Source organism: Eumetopias jubatus, unplaced genomic scaffold (genome assembly GCF_037043125.1).
Source record: "Eumetopias jubatus isolate StellerSeaLion01/CBP00866 unplaced genomic scaffold, mEumJub1_p1.0 scaffold_15, whole genome shotgun sequence".
Classification (NCBI taxonomy): domain Eukaryota; kingdom Metazoa; phylum Chordata; class Mammalia; order Carnivora; family Otariidae; genus Eumetopias; species Eumetopias jubatus.
Genome location: NW_028274821.1, coordinates 18,810,891 through 18,826,209, shown reverse-complemented (window position 1 = coordinate 18,826,209; position 15,319 = coordinate 18,810,891). Strand labels below are relative to the sequence as shown.

Genomic DNA, 15,319 nt, shown 5'->3' with positions numbered 1-15,319 from the left:
ATGGTGAGAAACGAATCTTCTCATCAGCAACAAGATGAAGATGCACAGTTTTGCCACTTTCCTTCAACATCGTACTGAAAGTCCTAGCCAGAGCAATTAGACAAGAAATAAAAGGCATCCACGTTGGAAAGGAAGAAGTAAAATTATCTCTATTCACCAACGACATAATCTTATATGAAGAAAACCCTAAATTTCCCATCAAAAAAAAGCATGTTAGAATAAATGAATTCAGCAATGTTGCCGGATACAAAATTAAAACACAAAAATCAGTTGTGTTTCTTTACACTAAGTAGTCCAAAATAAACATTAAACAATTCCATTTAAAATAGCATGGAAAATAAAACAGGAATAAACTTAACCAAAGGGGTGAATGACTTGTACCTTCAAACTATAAAACATCGCCGAATGCCATTAAAGGCACACATACATAACCAGGAAGACATCCATCCCATGTTCATAGCCTGCAAGACTGAATGTTGTTAAGAAGACAATACTACCCAAAGCAAACTACAGACTCAATGCAATCCACATTAAAATCCCAATATTTTTTGCAGAAATAATAAAAAATCCATTTTTAAATTCATGTGAAATCACAAGGGACACCCCCATTGTTAAAACAATCTTTTTAGAAAGGGGGGGGGGAAAACTGGAAGTCTCACTCTTCCTGATTTCAAAACTTAATACAAAAACATAGTAATCAAAACGGTGTAGCACCAGTATACAAACACATAGACCAACAGAAACGAAGAGGGAGCTGAGAAATAAAACCTCACATATACAGGCAAATGAATTTGATAAGGCTGCCAAGATCACTCAAATTTGGAAATGCCACCAAAAACACTGAAAACGATATTCACATGCAAAAGATAAAGCTGGATTACCATACACCATATCCAAAAATTAACTGAAAGTAGATCAAAGACTCAAATTTCAGATCTAAAACTATAAAAATCTAAGAGGAAAACATAAGTGAAAAATTCCATGGTAGTCAATTTGGCAATGATTTCTTTTGGATGGATATGACACCAAAAAGCACAGGAAACAACAAAAAGATGATCTAGACTTCATCAAAACTACAAACTTTTATGCATCATAGGGCATTATCAACAGTGAAAAGGCAACAGTATTTGCAAATCAAATATCTGATAAAAGGTCAATATCCAGAATATATAAAGAACGCCAACTCTACTTAAAAAAAAAAAGCAACCCAATTAAAGGATGGCAAAGGTCTTCAAAAGACATTTTTCCAAAGAAGACCTATAAATGGCCATTAACCAATGAGAAGATGTTCAACAGCACTAATCATCAGAGAAATGCAAGTCAAAAAAAAATGAAATAGTACCTCACACCCATGAGGATGGCTACTACAAATAAAAGAGAAAATAACAAATGTTTCTGAGAATGTGGAGAAATTAGAACCTTTTGCACTGTCAGTGAAAATGTAAAATGGTACATCTGGAAAGTAGTATGACTCTTCCTCAAAAAATTAAAAAGAAATACCCAGCAATTCCACTTGTGGGTATATACCAAAACATTTGAAAGCTAGGACTCAAATTCTATTTGCTCACTGTTTGTAGGGCCTGATTCACAAGAGCCAAAAGGTGGAAGCAACCCATGTGTCTATTTACAGATGAATGGAGAAACAAAATGTGATATACACATAAAATATTGTTCAGCTTTAAAAGTGAATGAAATTCTGATATATGTTGTAACATATCAACATCGAAGACATTACCCTCATACTTGATATAAGCCAAACACAAAAGGACAAATATAATACCACTTATAGGAGGTACCTAGTATAGTCAAATTCATAGAGAGAGAAAATAGAATAATAGTTGCCAGTAGCTGAAGGAAGGAGATATAGGTAGTTATTCTTCAATAGGTACAATGTTTCAGTTTTGCAAGATGAAAAGAGTTCTGGAGATGGATGGTGGTGATAGTTGCACAACAATATGGATACACTTAATGCCTCTGAACTGTACCCTAAAAAAATGGCTAACATGAAAATGACTGACACCATAGAAATGCAAAGGATTATAAGAGAATATAATGAAAAATTACATGCCAACAAATTGGACAACTGAGAAGAAATCAATAAATTACTAAAAACTACGATCTTCCAAACTAAATGAGAAATAGAAAATCTAAACAGACCTATGACTAGTAATGAAATTGAATCAGCAATCACAAACTCCCAACAAGCAAAAGCGTAGGACCAGATGGCTCCACAGGTAAATTCCACCAAACATTTAAAGAGTTAATAACCTATTCTCAAACTAGTCCAAGAAACAGAATAGAAGGGAAAACTTCCAAATTCATTCCACAAGGCCAGCAACACCCTGACACTATAAAGAAAACCACAAGCCAATATTACTGATGAACAGCAATGCAGAAATCCTCAACAAAATACTAGCAAACCAAATCCAACAATACCTTAAAAAAAATCACTGACCACAATTAAGCTATTCCAGGGATACAAGAGTGGTTTAACATTCACAAATCCATCAATGTGATATATCATGTTAACAAGAGAAGGGATAAAAGTCCTATGATGATCTCAGTAAATGCAGGGGAAAAAAAAAAAACATTTCACAAAATGCAACACCCATTATCAATAAAACAAAGATCTGGAGGGAACATACCTTAACATAATAAAGGCCATATATGAAAAACCCACAGCTAACATCATACTCACTGGTAAAAACTAAGCTTTTCCTCAAAGATCAGGAACAAGACAAGGATTTCCACTCTTAACCACTTTATTCAATATAATAATGGAACTCTTAACTACAGGAATCAGATAAGGAAAAGAAATAAAAGGCATTCAAATTAGTAAGGAAGAAGTAATACTTGCAGAGAAAGTGATACTGTATACAGAAAACCCTAAAAACTCCACCAAAAGAACTATTAGAACTGATAAGTGAATTCAGTGAACTTGCAAGACACATTAATATACAGAAATCTACTGAATTTCTATACAATAACAAAGTAACAGCAGAAATTAAGAAAACAATTCCTTTTACAATTGCACCAAAAAGAAAAGACCTATACTCTGAAAACTATAAAAAAACCCAAAAACACTAATTCTAAAAGATATATGCACCATTTATTGCATTACTTTCAATAGCTAACAAATGGAAGCAACCCAAGTGTCCACCAACAGATGAATGGATACATAACAGCCCCACCCACATATACACACAGAATATTACTCAGCCATATAAAAGAATGAGACCTTGCCATTCGCGACAATATGGATGGACCCAGAGGATATCATACTAAGTGAAACAGATCAGAGGAAGACACATATGTGGAATCTAAAAAACAAAACAAAGAAACAAAAAGACTTTTAAATACAGATAACAAATTGGTGGCTGCCAGAGGAAAGGTAGGTGTGGGGGGAGGGGCACGGGCAAGACAGATAAAGGCAATTAAGTACAGAGTTCCAGTTATAAAATAAAGAAATTACAGAAATGAAAAGCATGGCACAGGGAATATAGTCAATAATGTTGCAGAAATGTTTGGTGACAGATGGTAACTATATTGAGGGTGAGCACCAGGTAATGTACAGAATTGTTGAATCAATATGCTGTACACCTAAAAGTGAAAATATTGTTAAGATGATTAATTTTACGTTGTATTTTACCACAATGTTTTTAAGTGGTGATGTAAAAAAGAAATACTTTCTCAAACAAAAACTGATGGAATTTGTTGCTAGACCTCCCTTGCAAGAAATGCTAAAAGTAAAAAGAAAGAAAGAAAGAAAGAAAGAGAAATGCTAAAAGTTTTCAGAGAAGGAAAACAATATAGGTCAGAAACTCCAGATCTACAGGATCTAAAAGGAATCTACAATTCCTTTTTATTAGAAAAGGAAAAAAAAATTAAGCCTTTTATTTTCCTCATTATTAATGATCTAATGGAACACTATCCAAAATAATAGCAACAGTGCATTGGGTAAGTACAGCTTATGGATAAGTGAAATGAATGACAGCAATGTCATAAGCAGCAAAAGGAATGGAATGGCAAACTCTTTATAATGTACTTCCACTACTATGAAGCAATGTAGTTTTGATTAGACTTAGTTTTAAATGTATACTGTAATTCCAAGAACCCCCCCCAACAATTAAAGAAGTATAACTGATATGTTAGAAGAGGAGAAAAAATAGAGGTGCCTGGGTGGCTCAGTCGTTAAGCGTCTGCCTTCAGCTCAGGTCATGATCCCAGGGTCCTGGGATTGAGCCCCACATCAGGCTCCCTGCTCAACGGGAAGCCTGCTTCTCCCTCTCCCACTCCCCCTGCTTGTGTACCCTCTCTCGCTGTGTCTCTCTCTGTCAAATAAAATCTTTAAAAAAAAAAAAGAGGAGAAAAAATAAAATTATAGAAAATACTCAATTAAAACCAGAAAAGGCAGAAAAGGGGGAAGATTTTAAAAAGCAAAGACATACATGCAAGAAAGAGAAAAGAACTACAAATACAAGAGATATCCACTAACCTAAATATATCAATAATCACTTCAAATATAAATGGTCTGAATATACCAATTAAAAGACAAAACTTGATACAGTGGCTAAAACAAAACAAAACCCAACAAGAAAATGTCCGCAAGAAACCCACTCTAAATATAAAGGCATAGACAAACTAAAAATAGAGATCTAATTAAAATTTGTAGAACACTTCTTATAACAATAGCAGAATACATATTCTTCTCAAGCTCACACAGAACATTCACCACAGTAAACCAAACTCTGGGCCATAAAGCATACATTAACAAATTTAAGGGAATAAAAGTCATACAAAATCTGCTTTCATACTACAATGGAATTAAACTAGAAATTAGTAACAAAAAGCTAGAAACTCCCAAAATATCTGAAGATTTAATAAATGTTAACTTAAAATAACACATAGGCCAAAGAAGTCATCTCAAAAGAAACTGTAAAGTATCTTGAATCAAATGAAAATAGTTTTCAAAATTGGACATGCAAATCAAGGCTTAGAAAGAAATTCACCACTGAATACATATATCAGAAAAGAAGAAAAGGGGCACTTGGGTGGCTCAGTAGTTCGAGGAACCAACTCTTGGTTTCAGCTCTGGTCGTGATCTCAGAGTTGTGAGATGGAGCCCCAACTCTGGCTCCATGCTCAGCGTGTGGTCTGCTTAGGATTCTCTCTCCCTCTCCCTCTGCCCCTTCCCCTGCTCACACTTGCACATTCTCTCTCTCATACGCACACTCTCTCTCTCAAGATATATTTTTTAAAAAAGGCAAAAGATGAAAGATCTAAAATCAATAATCTAAGTTTCCACCTTAGGAATCTAGAAAAAGAGCAAATTAAATCCTAAGTAACCAGAAGAAAATAAGAATTAGAGCAGAAATCAGTGAAATTCAATAGAGAAAAATCAAGAGAAAAACCAATGAAAGCAAAAGATGGTTCTATGAAAAGATCAATAAAACTGGTAACCCTCTAGCCAGATTAAGAAAGAAAAAGACACAAATTACTAATATCACAAATGAAAGGAAGGGCCTTCATTACTGATCCAGTAGACATTAAAAGGATAATAAAGGAATACAAACATGTCCACAAGTTACAATTCCTATAAAGATATATTCCAGCAAAACTCACACAAGAAAAAAATATAAATAGGCTTGCATCTATTAAAGACATTGATTCAATAATTAATAATCTTTCAAAACTGAAAGCATAATGCCCAGATGGGTTTCACTAACATTCTACCAAACATTTAAGGAAAAAATGATACTAAGCCCCTACAATCTCTTCTAGGAAACAGAAGCATAGGGAACACTTCCTAACTCATTTATGGAGGTCAACATTACCCAAACTAGATAAACATGTTGTGGGGGGGGGGGGGGGGCGCTACAGACCACTACTTCTCAGTGAACATAGATGCAAAAATCCTCAACAAAATATCAAACTGAATCCAACAATGTATAATTATATACCAAGACCAAGTGGGATTTATTCTAGGTATGAAAAGCTCATTCAACATTCCAAAAAATCAATTAATGTAATCCATTACATCAACAGACTGAAGAAGAGAAATCTTAGGATCATATCAATAGACAGAGAGAGACCATTTTATAAAACCTAACACACATTCTTGAAGAAGAAAAAAAAAAAAAACTTTCAGCAAACCAGGAATAGAGATATGTATGGTAGAACAACAACAAAATGAGAAAACTGGATGCCTCTAGATATGGGGCAAAAAAAACTTTTAAGTATGATGGATACTTCTCTTATGTCGATCATGATGACTGTTTCCCAAGAGGATACATATATCAAGATTAATCTAACTGTAGACTTTAAATATGTATATTTTACCATGTCAATTATTTCAATAAAGCTATTAATACAAAATTAGTAGTACAATCTAGATTGTAGGTATATGGACTGTAAAATCTTGAAACATTCTGTATGTCTGAACACTTTCCATAATAAAATATTCCCTTTCAGCTCTAACATTCTATGAAAGTTTCTCAAAACATAAAGCTAAAAATAATATTTAAGAAATTAGAATCAGCAATTAACACTAGACTTCAACAAACATTTGTTTGGCTCCCCCAGCATATTCCTATCACAGAAGGACTCCTTCAAATCAGGAATTGTGCCCTGAGTGGAAAGAGTTAAGATGCAGGCCCTGGGCTTGCCTTGGCCTTTGAACGTAGCTGATCTGGCATCAAATCATTTTGAACAACTAGGAAATTGATCTGAAGATTAAGAAAACAATCTGCACAATTAGAGAGAGAGAATGTGGTGGCTGTAAGGCTTATCTTAATAAACAAATCAAAGCACACCTAGTTAAAGACCCAAACACTCCCCAGTGAAAGTAAGGAAGAACTCTACAGAGGACTGACCTGTGGGAAAGGGCAGCCAAAACAGAGCAGGAGAGTGCACACAGCATACAACAGAAAACACTTCCTGAAGCACCAGGCCCTGGACAGTGTACCACCCCTTTTAAATACAGTATTACTCTCAGGAGCAGGAAACATAACAAGCTTTCATAACATGCAAAAGACAGAAACTTAGCCTAAATGACAAGATGGAGGAATTCTCCCCAAAAGAAAGATCAAGAAGAAATCACAGCCAGGGACTTGCTCAAAATAGATAGAAGCAATACATCTGAACAAGAACTTAGAACAACAGTCATAAGAATACTAGCCAGGCTTGAAAAAAGCATAGAGGACACCAGAGAAATCCTTGCTGCAAAAAGAGAAGACCTAAAAACTAGTCAGGCCAAAATAAAAAATGCTATAACTGAGATGCAAAACCGACTGGATGGAATCACAATGACAGTGGAAGAAGCAAAAAAATAAATAGGTGATACGGAAGATAAAACTATGGAAAATAATGAAGCTGAAAAGAAGAGGGAAAGGAATTGTGCCCTGAGTCTTCATCTTCCTACAGAGCCCCTGGGGTATACTGGGGGTAGGCCAATAGGAAGCCACTGCACATTAAAGTCTACTATAAAGAGAAAACTGGGAGAGCAACATTTCAAAAACAAAATATGCTAGGTAAAAAAAAAAAAAAAAAAAAGAAATCCAAGTTTCTAATGTTACATAACAATGTCGGGTATAACAGCCACCACCAAAACAAAACAAAAACAAAACAAAACCCTGCAAATTTAGGAGTTCTACAATTTTAAAGAAAACAAGAGAGAAAGAGGTGAAAGAAGACTATAGAAGGAGGAGCTATAAAGTACAGGTATTCCTTGCATTACAAATGATAATTCTATCACACTGCTTCTGCCTCTGAATTTCTAATACTTTTGCCCTGAAAGTACTCTAAAAATGCACCTAGCTGTGCATCACAATCCTGTATCATTTGTTTGGAAAAAAAAAAAAAAAAAAAGATTTTGGTGTACTACTTCACATAAATGAATTATAATCTCTGGACAGCAGTTCAGAAATCTGTATCTGTAACAAGCACATATGGCTGATTTTGATGCTAGCTCTTGAAGGAAACATGAAATTCGAGATTGCTTAGAAAAGTTGGAAGATGAATCTCAGAACTGTCTATGAAGTACTACTACCTCCCTAAGTAGATGACATATAAAAAGGGTGGAGAATTATAAATAGCAGTGCATAAAAAGTATACCAACATCAAAATTCACCAAAAGTGTGAGATAAAGTTCAATTCCTCTTTCCCCCTCACAAAATAGATTCTTCCTGCACTCAGTCTACTTCCTGTAGGGGCCACTATAGTAGCACTGTTCTGCTACATTACATAGATTTTTTTTTTTAGGAACTCTTCATTCATATATAACAATGTTTCCAAGGAAAAATTGATTCTAATTTCCAAAAGATCATCTCAGAAACAAATTTTCAGGGCACTACCAATTATCAGGTTTGAAAACACCCATGTAACTCCTGAATACTAATTAACACTATTAATATGCGAACAGTGAAATCAACTGGATTATTAGACACCTAGCAAAAGCATATATTTAAAACCAATAGGTCCTTCTAACATTAGACCATAAAAATAATTGTCTTTAACAATTTTCCCAAGCAGCATCTAGTTTCTATTATTGAAATTTTCCAGTATTTTTAAGTTTATCAAAATTACTGCTTTTTAAATTCTCAAAAGGATTTTTAAGCACTAAAAGTGATTATCTGAAGCTTCACTTATCAATATATAACCAACTTCTATACATAAAACACTGATTTGTTTTAAAAATTTCATAAACACCATAGTTAGAGGGATCATACTACCTGATTTCAAGACTTACTATAAAGCTAGAGTTATCAAGACAACTGTGGTACTGTTGAAAGAATGGACACACATAGTATCGAAACAGATTACAATCCAAAAATAAACCCATATAATATAAAGTCCAATTTTTTTACAAAAGTGCAAAAATAATTCAATGGAGAAAGGATATTCCTTTTTTTTTTTAAAGATTTTATTTATTTATTCATGAGAGACAGAGAGAGAGAGAGAGAGAGAGGCAGAGGGAGAAGCAGGCTCCCAAGGAGCAGGGAGCCTGATGCGGGACTCGATCCCAGGACCCCGGGATCATGACCTGAGCCAAAGGCAGACGCTTAACCATCTGAGCCACCCAGGCGCCCCCAGAGAAAGGATATTCCTTTCAGCAAATGGTGCTGCAACAATTGGACATTTGCATCCACATGCAAACAAATAAACATCAACCTTCAACCTATACCACACTTCATACAAAAATGGATCAGAAATCTAAATATAAAATTATAAAACTTCTACACAAGAAAACATAGGAGAAAATCTTTGTGACTTCAGGGAAGGCAGATTTCATAGATACACCAAAGCATGACTCATGAAAAGTTTCTGCTAAAGTGGACTTGATCAAAATTGAAAACTTTTGCTTTGCAAAAGACAGAATTGGAATAGAAGAAAAAATTTTCAAATCACCTACCTGACAAAGGACTCATACCCATAATATGTAAAGAACTTTCAACACTTAACAAGAAAATACTTCAGTAATAAAGAGGATGTGGTATATATACACATGGAATATTATGCAGCCATCAAAAGGAATGAGATCTTGCCATTTGCAATGATGTGGATGGAACTGGAGGGTGTTATGCTGAGTGAAATAAGTCAATCAGAGAAAGACATGTATCATATGACCTCACTGATATGAGGAATTCTTAATCTCAGGAAACAAACTGAGGTTTGCTGAAGTGGTGGGGGGTGGGAGGGATGGGGTGGCTGAGTGATAGACATTAGGTAGGGTATGTGCTATGGTGAGCGCTGTGAATTGTGCAAGACTGCTGAATCACAGATCTGTACTTCTGAAACAAATAATGCAACATATGTTAAGAAAAAAGAAAAAGAAGATAGCAAGAGGGTAAGAATGAAGGGGAGTAAGTCAGAAGGGGAGACGAACCATGAGAGACGATGGACTCTGAAAAACAAACTGAGGGTTCTAGAGGGGAGGGGATGGGGGGATGGGTTAGCCTGGTGATGGGTATTGAAGAGGGCACATTCTGCGTGGAGCACTGGGTGTTATGCACAAACAATGAATCATGGAACACTACATCAAAAACTAATGATGTAATGTATGGTGACTAACATAACAATAAAAAAATTAAAAAAAAAAAGAAAATACTTCAGTAAAGAGTTTGTAAAAAGTCAGTTACCATATGATTCAGCAATTCTACCCCAGGCATACACCCAAGAAAATTTAGAACATATGCCCACACACACAAAAAAAAACCCAAAAACTTGTATATATGAATGTTCACAGCAGCATTACTCATAAAAGCCAAAAAGTAGGAATAATTTAAATGACCATCACCTGATGAATGGATAAACAAAATGTAATCTATTCACACAATGGAATATTGCTCAGTCATAAAAAGAAATGATACATGCTACAACATGAAGCTCAAAAAAATAATTTTAAGAAGCCAGAAACAAAAGGCCACCTACATTGCATGACTGCATTTAAATGAAATGTCCAGAACTGGTGAATCCACAGAGACATAAAGTAGATTAGTAGTTGCTGGAGGTGGGGTTCGGGGGATCAGGAGAGAACTTGAGCGACTGCTAAAGGGTGTGGAGATGAGGTTTACTCGGGGGTGCTGAAAATGTTCTGGAATTAGTGGTGATAGTTGCATAATTTTGTGACTACATGAAAAAACACTTAATTGTACATTTTAGAAGGGTAAATTCAAGAGGAAAAGTACAGCAGATGAAATGCAGTAAATACTGTGATAATGTTGTAAGACAACAGAGTGACAACATTTATCATGGTGAGCATTTCATAACTTTAGAATTGTTTAATCACTGTTACACACCTAAAACTAATATAATATTGTATGTGAACTACATTAATATTTTTAAAATGGTGAACTTAATGGTATGTAAATTAAATCTCAATAGAAAAATTTTAAACAAGCAGATTTGAACAGACACTTCACCAATGGAACTATACAAACAATAAAGAACACGAAAAGATGCTCAACATCTTTAATCACTAAGGGTATGCAAATGAAACTACAATACTTTAGAACTATATACCTATTAGAATTAAAAAAAAGTTTTTTAAATGACAATACTAAATGCTACTGAAGGTGTAGAGCAACTATGCACTCATACAATGCTGCTAAGATTGCAAAATGGTAAAGCCGCTTTGAAAGGAGCTCCACAGTTTCACAGAAATCAAATGGTCATTTAGCATAAGACCTTGCAATCCCACTTAGGTATTAACCCAAGGGAAATAAAAATTTATGTTCACACAAAAACCTGTACATGAATGTTTATTAACAGCTCTATTCATAATGGCCAGAAAGGGAAACCATCAAACATTTACAACACATCCACACAAAAAATATCACTCAAAAATACAGGAATGAAAAAAAATATATATATATAGGAATGAAACACATGCATATAACACATGGGTGACTCTCAAATTCATTTTACATAAGAAGTGAAAGAAGTGAAATTAAGTAAAAGCAGTCAGACCCCCAAAAGCTATCCACCATATAATTCCATTTATATGGCACTCTAGAAAAGACAAAAAACTCGAAGGATGGAAACAGATCAGGGGTTGCCAGGAGATATGGGGGCTGGAAAGGGTGGACTGAAAAGGGGCAGCAGAGGGAATTTTGGCACCCTAATGGAACTTTTTGTTAACATGATTGTGATAGTGGATACATTCCTCGACATTGCACTTGTCAAGAAAGACAGACCGTACGTCACAAGAGTGAATTTTACTGTATACAAATTTTAAATTCACCCATAAATCACTCTACACAAACCTCCGCCTTGAATGCAGAAGCAACCCTCCACTGCAGATCAAAGCACACTACAAAATGTTTTCAAGGCTTCCTTCTGTGGTGTGTGAAGACAAACTGTATTATTTTTACTCTGCAAATGAGAAGCAGAATAAAACAATCTTCAAGTTTCTGATAACAGGTCAGAGATGCAGAGCTAGCCCCTAGTTCTTGCAGTCTGACTCTATCATGGTACTAGATACCAAAAGCAGTTAACAAGAGGTTATCTCTATCAAACTAATTATCTACTCACACTTTCACAAAGGAGAAAAATCAAGATAAATATCTTAGAAGAGGGCTGAAAGTGTGTGCATATTAACAGTTAAGTCCAAAAAAAAATTAACTCTAACTTTGGCCTAGGAGCTTCACTTCGTACGCAAAAGGAATCCAATTTACAACGGGTGCTTAAAATAAAGGGGGCAGAATACAGCTGGAAGCACTAATAATGACGCTCCACATAAGGTAGCGCACCAGAGTACAGGGATACAAAGTTTCGGTCCTTCATTTAAGCAACCTAAGGGCATGTTCATCCCCGTCTTTTATAGGTCTGAGACGTTGCACAGCGCACCTAGTTTCTTAAAAAAAAAAAAAAAAATTCACTCTGACCCACAAAATCCCAAAGCCTTACAAACGTGACGCGCTCCTGGGTCAGGCTGTGAACGGAAAATAGCCAGCCAACCATCCGAGTTAATTGTGCACATGAGTTTCGCTTTCTGTTATCAGCAGAAGCCAGGACAGCAACCCGAATCCAGCCCGGGTGGCCAGAAAGGGGTGCCGAGCAGACACCACGGTTTAGCCACACTCCCGGGCTGGGGAAGGAGGGAAGGAAGAGGGCGTCTTCGGTCGCCGGCGCCCTGCCTTCACGTGCGAGGCAACGTGCGCCACTCCGTGGGCTCTCCCGAGCCTTAGTCATAACCCCAGGGGATACAGCATGACAGGGATAAGACCGAGCCCGGGGGCGTCTCGTGGCCTCCCCTACGCCCCGCACACCTGAGCCGGGCAGCGCGGGGCGACGGGCAGAGAAGGTCGCCTGGGCGCGATCTACCCCCCCTCCCACGCCCTCGGAGTCTGCCGCGGGTCCCCTCAGCCGCCCGGCTCGGAAAAGGGGCACTTTTTATCCCGCACCCCCGACCCCAACCCCCTCCCGCCAGAATACAAACAACTTGAGGGTAAAGGCCGTGGAACTGCCGCCTGGCTTTACGTAATTTAACCCCGAGGCAGGCGGCGGCAGGTGGTGGCGCCGGGCGAGCGAGGGGCCCGAGGCCCCGAGAAAGCACAGCCGGGCTCCGGCAACCAGGGGCCGGGAGGAAAACGAGATTGAGGGGCGGCGGCGGTCTCGTTACCTCCCCAGATGCCCAGGGTGAGCTGGGACGTGTCCAGGTTCACCACATAGTCCCCCAAGAACCGGTTCAACACGTCCACGACCACCGACTCGAACACCATTTTCCTCAGCAGCGGTGGACACGGCAGCCGCCCCCCGCGGTCCTTCCTCCAGCGCCTGAACTCCCGCGCCCTCCCTCGAGACCGCTCGGTTCACCGGCTCCCGGGCAGCTCCGACTATATCTGCCCGGACGCCGGACACGCAGCGCGCCGCGAGCCCTGCGAGGGGCGGAGGCGGCCGATCCCTCCGCGCGTGCGCAGGGCGGACTCCAGGGCGGGGGCGAAGCACGGCGCCGACCCGGGCGCGCCTGCGGGAGAGGAGCAAGGGCGGCTGCGCGGCCGCTTCTCTGACGCCTGCCCCTTCCGTGTAGAACCCGCCTCCTTTTACTCGTTGGCCCCGCCTCCTCCCCGTCACCAGGCAACGGGAGGAGCGTAGGGAGGGCCAGTTTTTTTCCCCGACCCCGCCCCCACCGGACGCACGGTGTCCTGACCGGCGGCGGGGGCGGAGATGGGGGCGGAGATGGGGGCGGAGATGGGGGCGGGGATGGGGGCGGGGATGGGGGCGGGGATGGGGGCGGGGCCGGGCCGGGTGCTTCGGTTACACCGGCCAGGGAACGCCCGTCGCCCTACAGTGGAGGCGACCCCGCACGCGGACCAGTAGGACCTGCACCTGAGCCTGGCGTGGGCAGATTCCAGTCCTTTCGCGGTCAGGCCGCAGGCGTCTCAAGGGAGGGTCCTAGGGAGCCCCCCCCACATTATTACAGGTTCCTGCATCCGGCCGCCTGTGTGGGGACGCCTGTAACTGCCCCGCCCGGTGCTGGGAGCGCGAGGCCACGATGCGCGTCGGGTGACTTACCCAGCTGCAAATCGTGCCAGGAAGGTGGGGAGAGGGCAGTGAGGAGTAAACTCGGCGTTGGAATGCCACGCCCTCCTTCCCTGCATCTGATATGGCGCTCTTTTTTTGGTCGTTATTCACAGGGAGCCTCCTTTCATCCTATAGAAAGCCCCTTCAGATTCAGAATTAGAGAGTCAGCCAGCCCAGAAACTGCTGAGCGCCCTTCAAGAAATACTGTGATACCTACACTCAACCCTTGAGGCTTATGAAATGACTGACCTAACTAAACTAAATAATAATTAAAGCTCTTTCAGCCCCTTCCCACCCCCATTTGGTCTTATATAAGAAATGGGACCAAATGCCTGAGCTCACAGAGATGCTGGATATGAAGTATGGAAAACTATAATTAATCGCCACCCTCTTAAGGATTTTAAGATGTAGGAATGTACTTTGAACTTTTTCTCTGTGCATCCTGAACATTAAATGGATACCTCAAGGGGACTGGCAAGGCTAGAAGGGAAAGCTAGGGAGCCTTAGCACTCAATATCGATCACAGTAAGAATCGTCAATTATAGACCCTTAACAGAAGAATCTCAAGGGGAAAGAATCATCAATTACAGGCCCCAACAGGGAAAGAGGTACATTGCATCTCCTATAAGAAATCAATTACCCCTGCAACTCAGGTGATGAGAAACTTTCATCCTGCTTCTCTCCAAATGACTTTTGTTCAAAACAACCCCTCCTGGGGAGCCTGAGTGGCTCAGTCAGTTAAGGATCTGCTGTCTGCTCAGGTCAGGATCTCAGGGTCCTGGGATCAAGCACTGGGTCAGGGTCCCTGCTCAGCAGGGAGTCTGCTTGTCCCTCTGCCCCTCCCTGTCCTCCCACTGCGTGCTCTTTCTCTCTCTCTCAAATAAACAGATACAATCTTTAAAAAAAAAAAAACCCTCCCAAGTTTCTCCCCCATAAAATAATGCATCTCGCTTTTGTTAGACTTGCCTAAGGTTTTGAGGTAGCTTGCTTGTCCTACATTGTAATTCTCTGCTGTTCCCAAATAAACTCATCTTTTGCTGGTAAAATAACTGGCAATTTTATTTTTAAGGTTAACAGTATCACCAATAAATAATGCCTCTGATGACTTTCTGCTAATTCCTGTATCATTTAGTACTTTTTGTATGTAGTGACCCAATTTTTTTTAAGGCTTAAGGTTTGCCTTTGCAAATAAGAATGCCTGGCAAAAAAGCAGTGTAAAATCTTGTTTTACATGAGTTCATAAATTATTTTCATACAATTTCATATTTGAAGGGTCTTTATTTTGTCACCAATTCAA

General features: G+C 39.2%; 1 protein-coding gene across 2 annotated transcripts in view; it reads right to left on the bottom strand.

Moving 5' to 3' along the window:
- VPS13A (vacuolar protein sorting 13 homolog A) overlaps positions 1–13,327 on the bottom strand; it is a 266,873-nt gene extending 253,546 nt beyond the window's left edge. For both annotated transcript variants that reach the window (XM_028090366.2, XM_028090367.2), the window contains exon 1: positions 13,121–13,327. In XM_028090366.2, the coding sequence (XP_027946167.1) occupies positions 13,121–13,220 (100 nt within the window). In that variant the 5' untranslated portion in view covers positions 13,221–13,327. The remainder of the gene's footprint in view (positions 1–13,120) is intronic.
- Between the last annotated feature and the right edge of the window lie 1,992 nt (positions 13,328–15,319).